General features: G+C 43.6%; 1 protein-coding gene across 4 annotated transcripts; it reads right to left on the reverse strand.

The window, feature by feature from the left end:
* Window positions 1-782: 782 nt before the first annotated feature.
* On the reverse strand, window positions 783-20,832 carry cpne1 (copine I). Of its 4 annotated transcripts, none has more exons than XM_084019486.1 (16): window positions 20,714-20,832; window positions 6,623-6,751; window positions 6,354-6,533; window positions 6,065-6,139; window positions 5,698-5,769; window positions 5,471-5,554; window positions 5,146-5,235; window positions 4,964-5,062; window positions 4,781-4,867; window positions 4,337-4,396; window positions 3,970-4,103; window positions 3,808-3,862; window positions 3,608-3,662; window positions 3,370-3,503; window positions 3,023-3,259; window positions 783-2,878 (listed from the first exon to the last, which is right to left on the reverse strand). In XM_084019486.1, exons 2-16 carry the CDS (start codon window positions 6,749-6,751, stop codon window positions 2,735-2,737), a joined length of 1,635 nt encoding a protein of 544 aa, XP_083875612.1. In that variant the 5' UTR covers window positions 20,714-20,832; the 3' UTR covers window positions 783-2,734. The 4 variants fall into 4 exon arrangements, with proteins under 4 accessions (XP_083875612.1, XP_083875611.1, XP_083875610.1 ...); XM_084019485.1 differs by lacking the exon at window positions 20,714-20,832 and adding an exon at window positions 8,773-9,000; XM_084019484.1 differs by lacking the exons at window positions 783-2,878; window positions 3,023-3,259; window positions 3,370-3,503; ... (10 more) ...; window positions 6,354-6,533; window positions 6,623-6,751 and adding exons at window positions 12,203-16,232; window positions 17,824-17,890 and having other exon boundaries at window positions 20,714-20,820.
* Window positions 20,833-21,076: the final 244 nt, after the last annotated feature.

Raw genomic sequence — 21,076 nt, forward strand, 5'->3', positions numbered from 1 at the left:
GTTCAAAAGCGGCTCAACCAGGAAGTAAGCTTTGACAGACAGGCAGGCCGTCCAATTATTTTCTCCGGCCCGACTTTTTTGATTGGACGAGGTTTTACAGTCCTGCCACGGTCACAGATGACATTTTTACTTTTTTTTTTATGTCAGAGCATTTAACTTCTTCATTGCTATCAGTATGTTACAGGGATTTCAAGTACTATAAGAAAAAGGTTTTGATTGTGGAGTTGAGATATGGAGTAGACAAAGTAGAATATTTGACTCCGAGATGTAGTGGGAGTAGCAAAACATTTTTTTTTTAAATAAAGTACAAGTATCTCACAATCATACAAGGTACAGTACTTGAGTAAGTGTACTTGTACTTTACACTTGTACTGCAGTAATATACAAGAAGTAAAATTAAAAGTTAAATTTAGGCTTTAAGGTTTTCAAACAACGCAGTGTTTCACTTTTACAAGAGGAAGACGACTGACTTGCTCATAACTTTGTATTCACAAATGAATCGCTGAGGTCTAGAAATATCGATAACGAGACACCTTTAAAACAAATTTAAAACAGCTCAAAACAACAACAAAAATCAGAGACTATTTATTTATTAGAAAGATACTGCAACTTTCTCAATCATTGATAACTTTATACTCACCAATCAATCGCTGAGGTCGGGCAACAAGGTGGCATCAATTAAAAGACACTTTCAAGATAACAACAAAAAAACATGCAAAGACTTATGAATGAAATAATACTTCAAACAGCAGCAACTTTCTCCACTGAAACACAGGAAATCCCTTTTTCTTTCCCAAAGTGTTTTTTATTGTCGTTTCCTGACAGGCATCGCTCATACAGACATGATGTTACTGGTTAAACTGGTTTGGTTACACTGGTTAATAGCCGGTGTTTGAATAAGTAAGCAGTAGGAGCCGGTGGTCACGCGATGCTGTGGAACGGCCAAGAAAAACAGAGTAAGCAAAGCATTATGGGAGATGCAGTTCCTCGTCCCGTTTTTCTCTTTCAAGGCATTTAGAAATGCGTGTTTCTCCTGTGTGAGATGACATCACAGCACCATGTGACATGTTACTATACAGCATGTTGAGCTGAACTCAGATCAGATCATCGTTTTTTGGCAACATTCATGTTACTTTATTAATCGGCTGTTGAAAATGGGGGGGAAATTGCATATTTGTGGTGGAAGTTTTGGCCTTTAGAAACTCTGTTCAACACGCTTGTAAAAAATAAAAAATCCCTTAAACTAGAAAATAGACATTGAGGAAGTTCTTGGCAACGAAGAATTAAACAAAAAACAACATCATGGCATAAATGGTTCTCTGGTCCTTTAAATGAGCTTCTATGGAGCATTCAAGTGCATCTCGTGCTTTTCTCCTCTCCCAACGTCAAAATAAACATTCTCACTCAGATAGAATTTACAGTTTGCTTCTTTTCCTGGAAGAAAGATTCGGTTTTTAAAAGTTTTTACATTTCCCAGGAAGTAAGAGAAGGTTTTAATTGTTAAAATGTTTTCTAGAAAGATCCAACAGAGTCAATTCATTTTAACTTCTCTATTATATTTGCTTGTTTTCTTCTCTACAAAGTGTTCAAACAACACAAAGACACAATTCATTATTTGTTTGAATCACCTGTTGATACAGCAGACATGTTTGATGTTGCTTTGTTTACGATGTTACCGTCCTGAACTTTGGGTGAACCTAGAAAACTATTTCACAAATCAACATTTTCTCTTTCTGGGAAACTGATAAACTAAAAAAATCATCTGTCCCAGATGAGGAAGCAGAAGCTGCTCTAAACACCATCAGGGAACTGTTTTCCATTATTATCTTGTATTGTTGGTCTGAAGCACTAAACTGGAGACGTAAAAAACTTGATTCAACTAAAAAAAACACAACTGACATGTTTGACAACAATAATCACAAACTCACAAGCTTTTTCCCCAGAGCTTTCAACCATCCTTATTAACCATGCAGTTAGTTGACGATGATAGACTCATTGATGGTGACCTGTATGTAATACTGTTTGGTGTTTTTTTGGGGGGTCAAGCAGAGGTCACACCCTGAGATCCGTGACAGAACAGTCTGGAAACACGGTGTGTGACGGTCATCCAGGCTACAATCAAGTTAGATAGAGTAAGGCTTTAGTGAAGTTATATAGTAAGGCTGTATTAGTAAAGCTATGGTAAAGATCATATCATTCATGATTTAATATTCCAGCATTAAGTGCAAGAGCAAAGTGCTAAGTATTGATACCTGATTAATAAAGCTAATCAAAGCCACACACACAGTCGGTCCAGGGTGTTGCCATGGTAACGTGCATGTGGCTCTGTGATTATTAAACACGCGTAAACACGCGTGATGTGCATAGTAAGCGTGGAAGCAGCAGGAGGAATCAATAATCATCTTTAAGAAATTATTATCGTTCCACTTATTGAAGAGAAATATATAAAACATTTTTTATAAAATAGATTTTTCTTCTTTTTTTTTTTTTTTTAATTGGGGAGGGTTGCCCATGGCATTGTGATTGGCTGAATGCTGCAATGTGATTGGCTGAATGCTGCAATGTGATTGGCTGAACGCTGCAATGTGATTGGCTGAGATTCTAGCAACAAATCAGGTTGGTCCCCTGAATAGTGGTCGACTTTTTGTTGGTGGTCAGATCCTGGAATGAGATGAGGGAGGGCCTTCAGATGTAAGGGGGGATTCAAGGAGTGCAGGGGGGTCGTGTTGGGGCTCTAAGATTTGGGGGCGGGGGTAGGGGCGGGGGCAGGGGCGGGGGCAGCTGGTTTAGGTGGTTCGAAGCCTCTCATTTTGAAATAAGAGACCAGCTGGTTGGGAACCTCAGCGAGGACGGACTGAGCCAGAGACGCCTGTGGAGCCTGGAGAGAGAGAGGTGGTGTAAGTGACTGGAGCCATCAAAGGTGAGTTCTGCTCAAGAAAAAAACTCAAATTTCAAGAAACTGGGTGTTGAGTGTGTTTCGGAGGGATCTGAATCATGGGATTATTATTATTCACAGCCTTACATCTTTGAAATTCCTGTACGGGACGAACTGGACGATGTCTCTGACGACGGCTTCCCCCACCGTCGACCTCAGCACGCCGTCGTCTCCATCCAGAAGCTCCATGGCCTTAAAGTCCGCCGGCCCGACCCCCACAATGATGATGGACAGGGGCAGCCGCGACGCCCGAACGATGGCGTCCCGGGTCTGATCCAAGTCGGTGATTTCCCCGTCGGTGAGGATGAGGAGGACAAAGTATTGCTGCAGAGAGACAGAGACGTCGTTATGTGAGAGTGTGTTTTGGGGTTAATTGCTGTGTGTGTGTGTGTGTGTGTATGTGTGTGTGTGTGTGTGTGTGTGTGTGTCCTCACAGAGGCGTTGTTGCTCTGCGCAGCTTGGGCGGCGATGGACGAGACATGAGTGATGATGGGAGAGAAGTTTGTGGGTCCAGAGAGTCTCAGCTGGGGCAAAACCATCCTGTAGGCCTCAACGATCCCCTGAACGCCTGTGAGAGAACGAGGGAAAGCCGTTAGTAGGGAGTTTAAATCCCGGGATATAGATAAAGTAGAGTGTGTGAGTGTGTGTGTGTGTGTGTGTGTGTGTGTGTACCTTGGCAGTAAGGGTTAGTGGGGTTGAAGTTGAGGGCGAACTCGTGGTTTGCAGCCTGCAACATCAACAACATTAGTCATTAAATTCAACCAAAGCATGAAATCATTTTACACCACAGACTCAAAAATCAAAAATGATGAATGACACTCGAGAGGCCGCGTGTAGAACGGCGTGTTTGGTTGGTCGGTGAGGGAGCTGACCTTGAAGTCCGGAGGCAGTTTGGCTCCAAACCCGAATGCTGGGAAGAGTTTATCACTGAAACAGGAATAAAAAACACCGTTAAAGCACCTTTTTCTCAACGAACATCGAATGTTTCTGGTTACAGCTGAGGGATTCTGGGCGTGTGTGTGTGTACTACTAACGTGTCGTAGTCCTGGACCACGTGACCCACAGACCACAGAGCCGACAGGTACTGGTTCAACCCATCCGGACTCATGTAGTGGAGAGAGTTGGGCGAGCGAGGGTCGCCGTTCGAGCCGGTGAAGTCGATCCCCACCTGTTCACACAACACTCGTTCATTCATTAATGGCCAACTAGAAAACACTCATTCATGGTTTACGTGTTAATCAAGCAGCTTATAAAGAGTGTTTTTAAATCAATTACAGGTTGGGATTAATTAACGGAAACATCTCAGTTCAGATCCAAAGATCCATCATCTCTGAAGAACAAAACATTTCAATGTGATTGTTGGTTTTTAAAGTGTGCATGCGTTGGTTGTTGTTGACGTACGGTGAAGTTGATCTGGCAGCCGCCCATCACGTAGTCCAGGAAGGTGTGCTGAGTCACCAGCTGCAAACACACACAGTGTGAGTGGAAGACTTCCATATTAGAAAACACCATCAATGAAACCACATACATAAAGCGTTCCCTCATCAACTTCTCACAGAAGTTCATCAGAATGTATTATGATTTAGTGTGTTTTTGTTGTCCATCTCATCCTGCTGCAGTACCACTCTCCACCTGAACTGTTACTGATGCACCGGTGGGGGCGCTGTTTTAAAAAAGTCTCAATGCATTTTTATATTTTTATTTAAAAGAGAAAAAAAAAACATTTAAGTTGCATATTACATCTTCTATTAATCTATTACTTTTCCTGACGTATCATTATTTAAATATTTAGGCGGGATATTGTATCAAAGAAGATTCTGGCGTCATGGCGACTGGGCCTCTTACCTTGCAGCTCTTCACGGAGACGACTCCAGAGTTCTTGTAGCTCTTCTTTTTCTTCTGTTTGTCGGGGTGGATGCAGTCAAACGTCACCTGGAGGACGACACACAGGACAGTATAATGACCTCTGACCAACCAATAGAAAGATACCTAAATAAGTTTATTATTTAATATCGCCCGCGAGCTCACCGGAGAACCGTGTCCACCTTTCTGCAGCTCGGACACTTTAGTTGTGAAAGAACCAATCAGATCGTGAGATCCGTCGCTGTCGTGATCAGAACAATCCACCTGTAGATGGAGGAGAGTTCATTGTGACTGTTGAAAATGTGATTGGCTGTTGCGACTGAGGGTGGATTCTGATTGGTCGGAACCTTCAGCGGTCTGTCGAGGTCGCTGGAGCAGAACGTCTGCAGAGGAACACAGAACTTCTTCCAGGAGGGACTCAGGTTGTTCTTCACCACCTATAAACACACACACACACACACACACACACACACACACACACACACACACACACACACACACACACACACACACACACACACACACACACACACACACACACACACACACACACACACACACACACACACACACACACACACAGACACACACCTTCATTATTATCATAAATCACCATTATCCTCATCACAATAAAATCATCTTCTGTGTGTGTGTGTGTGTGTGTGTGTATACCTCTGTTCTGTGAACAAGCTTCCACTTTCCATCGTCTCCTTGTTTAGAAATCTCCAGGAACGGATCAGACTTCCCGAACGTATCCTGAACAGGGAGAAACGTTTATAGAGTCTATGCTTCAGACGGAGAAAGTAAAAGTACGGTCACATAGTATTCTGGTCTGGAGGCGGAAAGAGGAAGATGAGAGACGAAAGACGAAGAGCGGCAGAAAGACAGTAAAATATTACCTTCTTGTCCAGGTTTTTAGCCTCAAACTCCAACTGAATGGCCCTGTTGTCCTTTATCTCCTCTGCTGTGACCTACACACACAAACACACTTCACTTGACGTTCACACTTACAGATGCACTGATACCGCTACTGATATCGGCTGCAAATAGGAGTATCAACACAATTCATTTAAGAAACAACAATTGGGTACATTTATATCTGAATGGATTCAACACTAGTGTCCTGTTGGTACTCGACCAAGCCTGTACCCAAAGCCCGGGTATCAGTATTAACACTCATCTGAATATTGTTTCTACTTGGAGAGAATGTATGAATGACATTTAGCTCGATAACGATGATTCTGTTGATATAAAACCATTACGTACGGTGATGCTTCCTTTCCCTGCAGGTTTGCCTTTCTTCAGCTGCAGTGGTCTGGTCAGAGATTTACTGGAAACTATCTGAAACACACACAGAGGAGGTTCACTGTTGTATCTGTGCAGCAGCGACTGTAAAGCACTCTGGATAAAAGCATTATATGAATGCACATAATTCAAAGTCAGTGTTGTAATTACGCAGTTTTTCCAGCAGTGGGCAGTGTGGACCTGAGAAACGTTTCTGCCTCTGGGTAACAGCTTTGTAATGAAACATTTTCTGTTAGTGTCTGGCGTGTACCTGTCCCAGCGTAAGCTCCACCCCTCCCAGGTAGTCATCATCGCCGAGGTCAGCGCTGGAGTTGTCGATGTCGTAGACCCCCAGCTTCAGATTCTGCACCGTCTCAAAGTGATAATCCAGTCTGAGACGCTGACTGAAGGACGGACTGGAGGTGTTCTTCAAACGCTCCGTACGACCCAGCTGACAGAGAGAGATCGGTTCGTTCAATTTATAAAAACTCAAAAACTAAATCGAACAAAAGGCCGGCGTGTCCGGCAGGGGGACGTTACCTCGGTCCAGCTGTCCTTTCCCGAGCTCTGCAGCAGCACACACAGAGGGTCAGACTTGGATCCGACATCTTTATCCAGCAAGTCAGCACAGGAGACAGTCAGCTCGACTTTAGTGAGACAGTCTGCCATCTAAAGGGGGACAGAGAGAGACCTTCAGCTGAGGACTCACTGCAACATTAATCAGCAACTATTTAAGTTACCGATTCATTGTTTAAAACAATGTCAAAGCAAACATTTATGATTATTATTGTTATAATAACAATAATAATAATTTCCTCATTCCAGTTTCTCAGCTGTGAGTAATTGCTGTATTCTTTGTGTGTGTGAAAACAAGCAACGGTCAACTGTCAACTTTAAGGGTTTTTAAGGATTTATTAGCATTTTATAGAGCAAAACAATTAATCAGCAATGCCAGAAAATACATCAAAGATTGTGCGATAATTCACTGCACTGCCAACAAACATATGAAACAGGAACTACAGCGATAGACTTTCACTGCTCAACGCTGAACCCAAACTGTTTCCGCTTCTTCAAACTTTGATCAGCACTGAAACAATTTGCGTCGGTATCTTTCACCGCTGCACCGCAGAGATGGAGTCCTCACAGTTTGCGAGGAAGTCTGAGATCAGAGCTCATGCTGACGGGTTCCTGCCACTGTGATCTACTTATCTTGGTGCTTTGCATTTAATGCACCTGACTTCATGCGTGTCACAGGCTGCTGAGATAACGTACGAGTGTAAACGTTAATCGTGCAAATGAGGCGGCCGGTCCTCCAACAGACGTTGACACCTCGAGGTATCTTCTTCGACAGCAGTTACACAGTGGGCTGTTTCTACGAGGTCTCATATGGAGTATAGGTTATTTATTATAATAGAATAAACTGACTGCATTATTAACATTAATAAACATAAAGACAACAAATAATAATCACCTGAAGTTCCTCAACCTGCCAACCAGAGGTGGAGAGTACCTCAGTACATTTACTCAAATAGTGTTTTTAAAAGTATATTTCTGATGGTTACTTCTTTATACTTTACTCCACTATTTTTCAGACAAAAATATTGTACTTTATACTTGCTGGTTAGACTGCGTGAATATTTTAAGGCAATGTATTCTTGCACAGTAGATTAAAACAGCCAACTGTGTATAACATGGGTCAGCTACGTCATTAAAAGGCATTGAAGGTCTTAACTGAGTGGTTTTAAATGGTTGTATTCCAACTGTAACTTGTAAGATATGTGAATATTTCCCCCACCGCAGCTGTTATTAAACGCCCATCACAATGACCTTTTTTTTGTCTGACCACAACAAAAATATTCAGTTTACAATTATACAAAACAGAGAACAGTAGAAAGTTATCACACTAGTCAGTGTAGATTAACTTTCTGTCCATTGACTGATCAATTAAGCAACAGAATCCATAAGCAAGGAACAACGTGAGATCACATATCAGCAAATGTGTTGAGGATGTGGTGATCCCAAAGACGATTAAAACCCTTCTCAGACCGGAAAGCCTGGATGAACTGAGAGGTGAGGAAGCTGCCTTTCGGTCAGGTGACCAGGAAGCATAGAGCATCACCAGGGCAAGACTCAAAGCTGAGAGCGACCTCATCACCGACAACACTGCAGATATCAGGCAGGACATTACAGGAGGTCGCAGGCTATAAAAACAGGATGAGGCCATGTTGCCAGATAAGCTCAAGACCTCCTCAAGTCTGCCAGTAAAGAAGTTTAATCAGTACTTTTTTACCAGAGTCTTTTTGAACACAAGTATCCGTACTTCTACTTAAGTACATGTCTGTACTTTCGACACCTCTATTGCTACTTCTTCCATCACTGTGTGACAAACGTCAACACCCATGAAGTTGATACACTTCAAACTACACGTTGACGCACTCAGATGACTGAATTTAAACAGCAACTGATTTATTCTGAAATCAATTGTAACTGTTCCGAGCAGCGCCTGAAGGCAACGCCAGCATGGAAACTGAATGGAGGCTGAAAATAGGCTGTAAAACCAGATACACAGCTTATCCAGCACAGCGAACACACCCTCTCCCTCTCTTTCTTTCTCTCTCTCTCTCACACACACACACACACACACACAAACACAGACACGACACTGTGTCAATACAAACTGTGTAAATCACCTTATCAGAGCCGTTATACTTCTTTGGACCGCAGGAACAAACAGCAGGGCGTAGGACAAGCTAACGCCACAGTCCGGAAAAAAAGGAAACGACAGCTCTTCAGTCAGAGGAAGCACTCGCTGTTAGCCGACCACGCCGTTAGACTTTTAAAATAATATTCACCAAAGCTGGAGTTTGTATTTTAACTGTAAACGAGGCAGAAAGCAGCCGTTGGTCTCCGTTTGTGCGGGTTAGCTAACAGGGAGTGGCACCAAAGACATGCCGCGCTCTGATTGGACAGGCAGCCACAAAGTCGCGTTCTGATTGGACAAGTTGGACTGTCGGTCACGCCCCTCTGCTAGCATGGGCAACGAGAACAGATACTTCCGGTCCGACCCCTTCAGTATAAAAGCGGAACCGCAACAAAATCCTTCCAGAAGCTCCCATACAGCAGGTGTGCGTGTAGTTAATCAGCTTGTAGCGAGCGCTTTGCTCATTTTGACTCTGAATACAGGTTAAGACAGGCTTCTGTATTAAGTTGCCACAAAGCCAATAAGAAAAGGTCCAACCTCCAGCAACACTTTAAAGCCAAATAACACAAAGTGAAGAGCACAAAATCAAGAAAAGAAAGGGTCCAGCTAGGACCAGACTCTTTTTTAAAGTATGTGGTCCCTCCAACCTTCACTGTAGCCTTATAATACTGAGATTACTCTCTCCAGTCTTAAATCTAATATCTCAATGCCTAATTAATTTAATCCAGTGCAATTCCTACAATAATAACATGAAAGCAAGTTGACAAGGTTATTTAATTATAAAGAACAGCAGCAGCATTTGGACATTAAGTTGAGCATTAACACATTTTATATTAGTTTATATTTATGAAATGCAGCAGTGGGAAGTAACATGCAACATAAGTAAAAAATACTTCCTTCCTTGTACTCAAGTAGAATTGGCAACGTTTGACTCCCTACAATTAAAAAAACAAATATCTGTATGTTCTACATCTAACATTTTCAAGCATTTGAGGGGAATTATCCGTTATTTTTATTCTAATTAATATGACATGACATTTTTGCCAAACAGCCAGTAGAAATGTCCTTCATATGGATACTTTTTACTTTATACTTTAAGTACGTTTCAGAGAACTTTTAGCAGAGTCTCTATGAACACATGCATCTGTACTTTTACTGGAGTATATAGAATACTTTTGACCCCTCTGAAAAAACGTTATTTAACTTATTTTGATGGGTGAGTGCCGTGATTGAATCCCTAATAATGCCTTTTTTTCCGTAGCTTTTCTCCAGGTCTTCCTCAGCAGACTGAGTTTGCTTAAGATGAAAATTATGGCAATACGTGGCTGTGATGGCAACTGACAACAACATCCACTGAGAGGGATTGTGACACACAGATGAAATCTCATGAAAAGGATTTCTTTTTCGTCAACCTACTATTTAAGGTCAACAATGAACCTCCACACTCACTTCATCACTGGTTAAAAAGGGTGCTTTTAATTTGAAGGGCAACACTAAAGTATTCGCTGAGGCGCCAAGTATTTGACAAAAAAGAGGCATCCTATACAGTGTTGTTAAAACACACACACACACGGAACAAGCTTCTGCACAGCGTGATGCCGTCAGACAGACTCATGGGGAAATACAAGGGGAATACTGAATATTTAATTGTTCTAATTTGATCATTATACGCTATATGGTCATCTAAAATAAAAATAAATGAAACGATACAATGTGACCGTATTTTTCAAGTAATCACATAACTCCAACAACAACAGCTTAGTTGCAAACAAGACACGGCAGTCTGGAATAGTTTACTACCCAACACTTCAGGTCTGCACTGAAGTTTTACTTCCTATTACATCCCAATATTTTTTCTTGGACATAAACTGTCAAACTAGGACATTAAAAATTGGCCCTTGAAGCCACCATCTATCATTTAAACACTACCATCTTTATTCTACAGGCCAGCCTCTTTCATCTAAATGCTGTTGCTATCTTCATCATCTACCATCGACTGGCCACACCGAGCACCTAAATGATACCACCTTTTAAATCTTATTAAAAAATAAGATCTTTTATTATCAAGTGATTGCCGAGACTGTGGCAACAAACTTTCTTGGAAAAGCACAGTAAAGAAGGAGCGCCTTTGTATCCATCACTCACCTGCAAGTCCCGCCTTCAGTTTTTCTATTGATCAGTAGGAGAAGGGGGGGAGGGGACATCAGCAGGTGCTTCATAACTCAGTCAGAACCACAAACACCCACACAGACTCACATCTTTTGCAGGAGGAAAATCATCAGGATCTTTCTTTTTATTCCAATGCATTTTGCTCCACAAACCAGGCCCACAACACCAACATCTTCACCAACGACCATGTTGCCCAGACGGGGTTTTGACACGTTGCCCGTTTATCCACTTCTTTCAAACAGACCCACACTTCAACATGCATGCACAGCCAGTTGAACATCGTTATCATTCTATCGTTTGGAGGTTAAGCGCTACCTGGAAGTAGCAGATGGCCCATTTTCAGACAAAACTACTTCAACTGATGCTTGCGACAGATCATCAGATCGATCGATCCTCATGGTGTGTAGTTTATGACTTCATAATCTCAGAGAATCTTCAAGGTTTTTTTCTCCTAAAGTTGTGACATATCTCCCCTGAATTTGACACTTAAATCTAAGAAAATATCCCACGTTTGTTTTCCTTGTAAATGTATGACTTTATTTTTAATTGTTCTCGTAATATTACCCCCCCCCCCACCCCCCATTCGTTTTTGCCTTCATCAGCCCGAATACGCCGTTGTACATCACAGACGCTGAGATCATGTGCTGTGACTAATAAGATTGACAATGTCGAGATCAAAAGGTCATCCAAGAATGAAGGATGCTGGGATTATCTTCTTGTGAAGGAGTTTGCAGTGACCATGCATGCACAACAAATTTCTTCATGGGGAAATTTAGCCTCATTTTCCCTTTGATATGAGTGTTACCTTCCTGACAAACTAGATAAATTGGTCACTACAGAACCCCCTTAAGGTCAGTAAACTACTTAAATGTCCACTTGCAGTACTTTTATGTTAACTCACAAGACTTTCTGCATTATTGCCAGAAATCCACACGTCTGCAACGGAACCACAACAAGATTTAGAGGTAAGATTTAAACGTCTACAAGGTAGCTCAAAAACCACGGATGCAAGGGATCTAACTTATTAGCAACCCAGCAGTTCTCAGCTGCAGCATGCTGAATGTTGAGTAATTTTAAGTACCTTATATTGCGTTGAAGATGTCGACGAGATGGTCATCTGCACGCCAAACAAAACCAAGCCAGACTTCCATTCAAGTTGCGCATCAACTCGAACGAACCCGTTAATCAGACAAGTTTCCATCATTAAGACAGTGAAGAGCAGACAGTCAGAGAGAGAGCGGATCGAAGGGGAGCATCAGGAAGGTCCTTTTATTAGCCAAAGCAAAAGGAGACTCCACATCATGTATGTTTATACAATCATACACATTTGTTCACACTGACAATAGAAACAGAACAGATGAGCTTTAAAAAGGTGGAAACATCCAAAGCTTACATACAACAAAAAGCTACCAAACTAATAACGCTACAGATCTCAGCACACAAGAGTCCAAACACCTATTGAGCATGTGCTGCAAGAGAGAGAGAGGGGGGGGGGGGGGGGCATTGTTCAGACACAGCAACAACAGAAGAAAGTGACAGAAGAAAAAGATTCAGCAGCCAAAAGTTATTATTTACAAAATAAAACATGAGTAAGCAATCTGTCGATCCCACATTCTCTACATAGCAACAGAGCAGGGTCGCAACCGTTCTAGAACTGTGTCAACATTTTTACCATAGCAACAGAATTGATGTCGGTATACTTCTTTTTTTTTCTTCCCATAGCAAGCAACGAGGCATGTCAACATTTCACCATAGCAACACAGCATAAACATTTCATCATGGCAACACAGCTTTTTATCATAATTTTACCATAGCAACAGAGAACGTGAAGACGTTATCATAGCAGAGAACAACCAACACTGTGGTAGAGAAGCTTTTCATCTACAGCATGCTTTACCATAGCAACAGAGCATGTGAAGATTTTACCATGGCAACACATTTTTACCACGGCAACAGAGCATGAACATTTTATCGTAGCGACATACTGTGGCTTTTCCTCATCATTTTTACGATAGCAACAGAGCGTGTTAAGATATTACAATAGCAATGGAGCATTTACATTTTGAAACCACAGCAGCACAGCATATTTAAGCGCTCTTTAGACTCATGTTACCATAACAACAAAACAGGTGAGCATGTGTGTCGACTGTTGACATGACTTGACAAAACGCTGCATTGGAAACAGAATAAGGGAGGACCAAAATCCTGCCAACATCATAAAAATAATCATCATCGTCAGTTTGTGCTACCAGTCAAAGGAGGAGGTGCAGAAAAGAGCAAAGTCTGGATCAGAGTCTTCCTACTGGACATACTGCAGGGGGCGGGGCTTACCTGCCATTATGTACACATGTGGGGTGGAAGGGGTGGAAGGGGGGTCAACAACTGACAGTCAGCAGCAGGGCGAGGTCTAAACTGGGCTGTAGTTGCGTTTGAGTCAAGAATCTGGTATGGTTTAGGTTGGCTTTGTTTCACCTGGATGGTTGATCCAGGTAGATGTAACATGTTTTTTTATAGTCAGTCAGTCTGTTATGGGAGGGGCTTCAACCCAGGCTTATCTTGACCTTGCGTGCTCCAATAGGTCTGTCATTGAGGTCCATGACGGCGGCAGTGGCCTCCTCGTGGTTTTGGAAGGCTACCATGGCCTCGCCAGTTGGCAGGCCTTTCTCACTGAACTGCAGGCAAACTGAGCCTGGCAGCACCTGGTAGCCATAGAAGAAGTCCATGATCTCATCCACGGTTACAGTGAACGGCATGTTCTGAAGCTTCACAATTGTCGGGCCGGGAGCACCGCGTTGACTGTTGGGATTGTTCGATCCTCCATGGGCTGGCTGGTTACGGAGACCGTCAGCCCCTGGAGTGAACACCTGCTGTCCACTAGTAGCCCCACTACCTGGACGGCCTTGGTTGTTGCTGGCCCCTCCCCCTCTGGTCTGCCCTCCCCCTCCACCTCCTTTTCTGTTAGCATTTTCAAAAGTCACCAAACCTCTCAGTCCATCCTGGCTGAACGGCGCTCCTCCTGCTGCTCCGGGTCGAAACCCTGGTGGCTCCAGGATCGGAGGTCCAGGAAGACCGGCGACTAGTGGAGGAGCCACGCCCAGATTCACATCCCCCAGCCCTGCTGCCAGAGGAGGGAGAGGAGGAGGTCCTGCCAGCCCATTCCCTGGGGCAGAGAATGGGGTCACAAAGGGAGCAGCGTTGAGGTTCCCCATCGTGTTTCTGAGAAAGTTAAACTCCTCCCCACTAATCCCAGCAAATGGGTTGATCTGGGGTTGCTGTGGACTGGGCTGGGCTTGTTGATGTTGATGCTGGTGCTGGTTTTGACTTTGGCTCTGCTGGTTCTGGTTGCGTTGGCCCCTCTTATTCTGAGGAGGAGGATTCCTCTCTATTTCTTTCATCTGGTCAAAAGTAACCAGGTGGACAAAAGCATCACGGCCATTGAGTTTTTGGCGGTGCAGTCTTTCAGCTTTGCGGGCGTCTTCCTCTGTCCGCAGCTGGAAGATAGCTTGCCCTAAACCATTGCCATGGCTATCTGTCAGAACCTTAAGGGTGTCCTCATAAAGCCCCACACCCTCCAGGAAGGCACGGACATCCTTCTTGGAGACATTGTAAGGGATGTTGGTGATGTGGGCGCAGTTCCTTGGAACTTTCAAGCCATCCTGGTTCTTGCCATCACCTTGTAGTGATTCACGTTTGCGAATGGTGTCTATTTTTTCAAGCATTCCCTTGCGGCTGATTGGATGAACCTGGATGAAGCGGGTGCCCATGTACTGCATGTGTGCACCCAGAGCAGTCTTATAGTCCTGTTCGGATTTGAATTCAAGGAAGCCCTCTCCTGTGGCTCGCCCGTTGGGCCCATAAGCGATGTAGACACTGTCCTCCATGATGGCCAAATTGTTAAAGAACTCCTTTATCTGTTTCTTGTCAGCCTCGTAGGGAAGGCCCTTCAGGTAGACACAGAACTCTTGCCGGTGGGGGGATCGTGACCTTCCTCGCTGCTCCCTGCCTCCTGCCATGACATTACTACGGCGGTGATGCTGCTCCTGTGACTCGATGTTATTTGATTTGCCGCTGTTGTGAGGAGCAAGGCCCATCATGCCGTCATTGAGGCTGGTCCATTGACGCTCAGAGCCCGGGGAAATCTCAATGAACCTTTGGCCCATCATGCCACCTCCCCGCTTCACAGCTTCAAAGCTGTCCTGGGGCGAGAAGAACTTCACCATAGCCCTGCCAGTTGGCCGACCCTGTCCGTCCCTAAGCAGGCGAACCCCATCCACCCCCAGACCCCGGAAAAACTCCCTGACCTCCATCTCTGAGCAGGAGAATGGGAGGTTCTGCAGGAGGACAAACAACTCATCGGGATGGGCCACTCCAACTCCTGCAGCTGCAGCCGCAGCAGCCTTCATATGAGCCTGGAGGCCCAGAGAGGCCAGAGGGGAGAGGGGGTTGAACAGCATGGGGTTGGGTGTTCCAAGAGGGAGGCCAGAGCCCAGTCCTCCCGGGGGAGGAAGGGAGGGGTTGAAGGGAGGCATGGAGGACATGTGGGAGAGGTGGGACATAGGAGGCACTGGAGGTCCTTGAGACAGGGGAGAGACAGTAGGTACAGGAGGAAGGGAGGAAACTGGAGGAGGAACTGGAATGTTGGGCAGCGTAGGCATGGGGGGCATGGAAGGCATGCTGGGAAGTGGGGGGATGGGTGGAGGGCCTGCATTGAGCGATGCGAGAGCTGTGGTGATTGCGGGGGCAGAGCCGTAGCTGTTGGGGAAGTTGGGCACCAAACTGACCACTGCCTTGCTGCTTTGTGGCTCCTGAGATGAGCTTGCTGCTGTCACTGAGGATGGGATATTCCCGAAACCTTGGTTTCCATGGCTACTGCTTCTCCCCCCTCCTCCTTGCTGCACTGTGGGTATGGGGGCAGTGCCTGTTTGTCGGTTGGGATTTCCTGATGCAGGTGCAGCTGTCTCCACAGCTCCCGCCCCAGCCTCAAACCTGCGACGGCTAAGTTCAATCATGTTCTGCATCTCTGTCTTGCTGCTAAGCAACAGTGACACTTTGGAGCCCTTAATGGACCCACCTGTGCGCATCATCCCCAGCCGAGCGTCCTCATCAGTGGCAAAGACAATGAAGGCTTCACCATGCTCACCCCCCACGATGTGCACTCCCCCGTCAGGGATGGTTAGGCCAGAGAAGAAGTGTCTGATGTCCATGGTGCCGGCCACTATGGGCAGACCCTGCAGCCTGATGACTACCGCCATACTGACTGCTAAGCAACAGCCCTACAACCTGGGGAGAAAGCAACACTACCGTCAGATGAAGAGCAAAAAAAGGGAGACCAGAGGTTTCCAGATGTTTCCTCAGGAAACTCAGATCTGACTTTGTAGGCCAATAATATTAGCAAACACTGCTTACATTTAATTTTCTTCAGAATAACCATGAGGCCATTTCTAAACTTTATGCACCCATTTCGAGTCCTGACATTTGGAAACCAATGGTATTTGGAAGGAGTTTGTGGGATGGGGGTTAAACAAATTACAGGAAAATAGCAAAAAAAAAAAAAAGCTGAAAACACCACTGTTCATTCATATTTGAAGTATTGTAAAATAATATTGAAAGGAATAGTGGAATGGCACTAATGTCAATAGACATAATACATATAAATACATACATACATACATAAGGCTTGGGCGGTATGACAAGATTATCCTTTAATGCGATATTGTATTTTATGAGATTATCACTCTAAAAAATGGGGAATGATTTTGGATTTACCTTTTTTACCGCAATGATGTTTATTTTTTAAGGCTAAACGCCAAATATTTTGTGAGATAATGTTGTGCATTCTGAAAGCGATTACATTTTTTTCTCTTTAAATTGTCGTTTGGATGAAGATAATTACAAACAGGAGGACTGAGTAGTGCAACGCTCGCTGTGTGCGTTTGAGAGAGAGGGGAGAAGAGATGGTGGAAGCTGGTGGACTATAACACGCAAAACATTTTTTGTTTTTTTTTGCTTTCGTTACAGTCCTAGGTTGCCAAAACCTTTCGACAATTTAAAGGAATATCATCAGTATGGCAATTTCAATATCAATAATACAAATGTCAGTAATGCTCCTTCATAAGACTCGAACCAGTGACTAATTCCTAAACTGGGCTTGTTTATACAGGTCAGAGACAAAACAGACCGAGTAAAAATGCACAAGCAAAGGCACAGCTAAAGCATGCTATAAATCAGTGTAGTCTACAGTCAAGTAAGATTGCATAAACACAGCGGTAAACGGTCTGAATCTGCAGTGGGGGATATTAAAAAGACATAAAATTGATTGACAAAGAGCTGTGACACTGTTTAGGCAAAAAAAGTTGCAAGGATTCAGCTAATTGACACATTCAGACGATGCCGTCGTAATTTAACCAGCTAACCGTGTTACAGTCGGCTACAGGTGTAACTTGCATCTTTTTTTTGGGTGTGAATAGTCGAACTGAAAGGTTTGGGCCAAATAAACCCACAAGTAAAACCTTAAAGAAGTTCCAAAAGGAGAAAAAAAAACCTTGACTCTTCCATCCAACTGACTCTTCAATGTTTGCACATACCTCATTCTTCATTATAGTTAGAGCCTTTCCCTTTTGTGCTTCAGTAAAACAGATCAATCTTATGCCACAAAAACGAAAGTATAAAGTATGTTTCAAACAAAGTGCCTGTTGGATCATCTGAGAGCTCATTTCCAAAGTATCGGCCCTCGTACATAATTGAGAAGTTGTGTGCACTTTGAGGCTTTAAAGCAACCCCTACGGTTGGCTATCATGCAGTACAAAGACGTAGTCTGAAATATTTTTTACAACAATAAACCTTCATGAATCTCATGCAACTTGCAACTCACCAAAGCAACGAAGCTGTGTGTATAGTTTCACTGTTTAACAGACAGGATTTCTGCATGACACTGAAACCTGGTGAAAAGGTCAGAAAAACAAACAATCCTGTTCAAGACATTGTAATGCAAGTCAACTTTTGCTCAGTTTTGGTGTTTGGTGTCAACAGTTGGCAGGTTTTTCTTAATCAGTGTGAAGAACTGGCTCTCATTCAGACTCAACAAAGAGTTGAATATTTACAAAGCATTGTGTGTTGTGTGATTTAAGCTTTATTCCTAAAAAGGTTTTCTTTAAACTCAACATGACGCATGAAACCCCCCCGATTCAACTCAAGAAACTCAACCGCCTCCAAAATACTTTTTCAAACGAGCAGCAGGAAAACCAATGTCGGAAATCACTGAAGCAGTCCAAAACCCATCATGCTAGCAGGGTAACCAATATCAAACTAGACTCAAACAGTCCTCAGGAGAAGTAAAGACATGCTGAGCTGCAACCAGCCAGCAACCACCCGGCAAGCCAGCAAGCAACACCCTGCAAACACCAGGTAACAACCCAGTTGGCCAGCAATGACACACAGGTGAGCAGGTCCCTGCTTCCTGAATCCTCGGGCAACACCAAATCAGCCAACAGAACGTCAGCAACTGGTCGAAGAACACCACCACACACGCAAGAACATGTCAACCAGCAAATCTGCAAAACATTGTCAATAAAACATCATACACAGTTACTCAACAGTCAGAGCAATAAGAGCAATGTCACCAACATTTTAACAAAAGCAAATGTCGGGTACACGTCAACCAGAGCAACATTAGCATCATGTCATCCAGAGCAAAATTAGCATTATATCAACCAGAGCAACATTAGCATTAGGTAAACCAGAGCAAACATCAGCACCTGATTGACAGCACAGCACCAAAGACAGCAGCTGCTCAGAGGAGAAAGCAAACAGAAGTTAGAGCGCAGAGAAACACTGATAAACCATGTTGTCCAACTGAGCAATAGCAAGTGGAGGAATTCTCCCTGCTTCCACAATCCATCTCCAGGTTTCTGTTCTCCAACTACCCCTGATTCAGAGGCATCAGGCATCTTGGTCCTGGATGGACAGCTCACTAAACGCTGACATTGCAGGCAGTCTGGAGCCGCTATCTGCAGCTCATCACACAATGCCAGACTTGATTTCAACCTCAGCACAGATAATTCACACCAATACTGACATATGATCTGTCAGTTCTCCAAAAGCTTCAATATCGATTTATAACCTGGACATCCACTCGTCATGTTACGTCTTGGTGTCAAACCTGCAGACAGTCTGTGTGAAACATCAACAGCAGAAAGAAACACGGTAGGAGAGGAAATAGCAACAGCTGATAATGTCAGAAACAACCAGGAGTATCCAGAGAGGTGAGAAAGGTTAAACCGAAGCTGAAGTTTGCACTCACAGAAGCCAAGAAACAAAATAGCACTGATAGAGACACAGAAAATAACCTCCTGCAAACAGCCAGAAAACCAGAAAGATACAGCAATACAGCAAAACACTGCCTAGTGTCTTTATTTAAAGCTGAAATACATCACTGTTCACATGTTGTCAACCTCAAAACGCAGCAAATAGAATGGACAAGAAGTGTGAAACGACATCCATGGACTCAATAAGTCAAACACACAGATTGGATGAGGACATCTCCAAACCATCAGCCAACGTGGAGCTCGAATCTCAACAGGAAGAACACACAACAACAGGATATGTCTGAAGCACACAGCTGTTTTGCTGCACCTTATTAAAACCTTCAACCTTCGACAAAAATAGAAACAACTGACATAGAAGAACCTCAAGGCTACACCTGAATATTACATTTATCCAACAAAACCCTGAACATACACATGCAGCAGAATCCTGAGTCATATCTAATCAATTACCTGACTGATACAGAATGTTTTAATACTTATATACATATACATACGGTACACGTATATACGCAATATATACGTAACGCATATTTCCAAGGTACATAGAGAAGGGAAAAGGTATGATTATAATGCATTTCGACTTGCAGACAATGGTCTACCTCAAATGTGTTCTGCATATTGCAAGGAAATAAATTGTATCTGCCAATACATTCACATCAGCCTTGCCAAGTTATAAGTTGGGCTCAAAAAGAAACCAGCTAATTGAAACAGCAATTAATTCAGTCAAATCCATCACTTTGTTTCATTAGTTTTCCTCTCAAGCGCATATATCCGTAAATTCTTTTTAGCTGGTCATGCAGCAAACAGCAACACACACTGAAACCCAGACTGTCTCCCTGGCAACCGTCACTCATCCTGAACCTGCTCATATCTGGAGGTTACGTGCTGGTGTGCGTTTTGACGTCATAGTAAGAATGGTGTGGCTTGCGGGTGTGCAGCGCAAGCCGAGAGAAAAAAAATAAAAAAATAACCCCCAACAGATGAACCTGTCCAGAGCTCAAACTTGCAGACTTTCTCTACCTTCTCGCCAGTTGGCATAGCAGGAAACTACGACATGAGCTGAGCCGTAATGGAAGTGCATGAAAACATTAACATGTCGGCTAGCTAGCTTACGTTACGGACATTACTCAATTTTAAACATAATCCTACCTGCCGTAACATTTTTTTAAAAATCAGTCATTGTAATAAATACCCGAAGAACAAACCTGTACACTGAGATCCTAACAGTCTAGCTAGTTCCCAGCAGAAACGCTCAAATTAGCTAGTTTAGCTTAGCTAAGCTAACGCTTCGTTAGCCACCTAGCTGAATAGCGAACCTTGCTTTTGTGTGTGTTGGAGCGGAGCAAGGAGCAGAATGCACGCTTTTAGCGGCTCCTCTCGTGCTCGGCTCCCGGTATGAGTGCGTCACTGAGCGGGCTACCGCTGCCAGATTCTTACCGAGAAATTTGTCAACAAACACACTGAGGTTTAACTCATGAACGGGGCACTTTTCTTCTCCTCTCGTCTCTCCGTGTTGGCTGCTGCTGTCGCTGCACGAAATGTCGGCGCAAGTACCGCGATACCAGACGTGATGACGCGAGACTGCGGCCAGCGTTTCCCACCGACGTCGGAGTGACAGCGACCCCTACAGGTTGAAAGTTGGAATCATGTTTATTTCCAACTAGGTTTTCACACACAAGCGCTTTCTATTTAAAAAAAAATATATATATACACTCAACAAAAATATAAACGCAACACTTTTGTTTTTGCTCCCATTTTTCATGAGATGGACTTAAAGATCTAAAATTCATTCCAGATACA

This window comes from Eutrigla gurnardus, assembly GCF_963514095.1.
Source record: "Eutrigla gurnardus genome assembly, chromosome: 2".
NCBI classification, from domain to species: domain Eukaryota; kingdom Metazoa; phylum Chordata; class Actinopteri; order Perciformes; family Triglidae; genus Eutrigla; species Eutrigla gurnardus.

Bases quoted from the DNA above. Each gene is read 5' to 3' on its own strand.
- cpne1 (XM_084019483.1), bottom strand. From the start codon at position 16,204: ATGGCGGTAGTCATCAGGCTGCAGGGTCTGCCCATAGTGGCCGGCACC.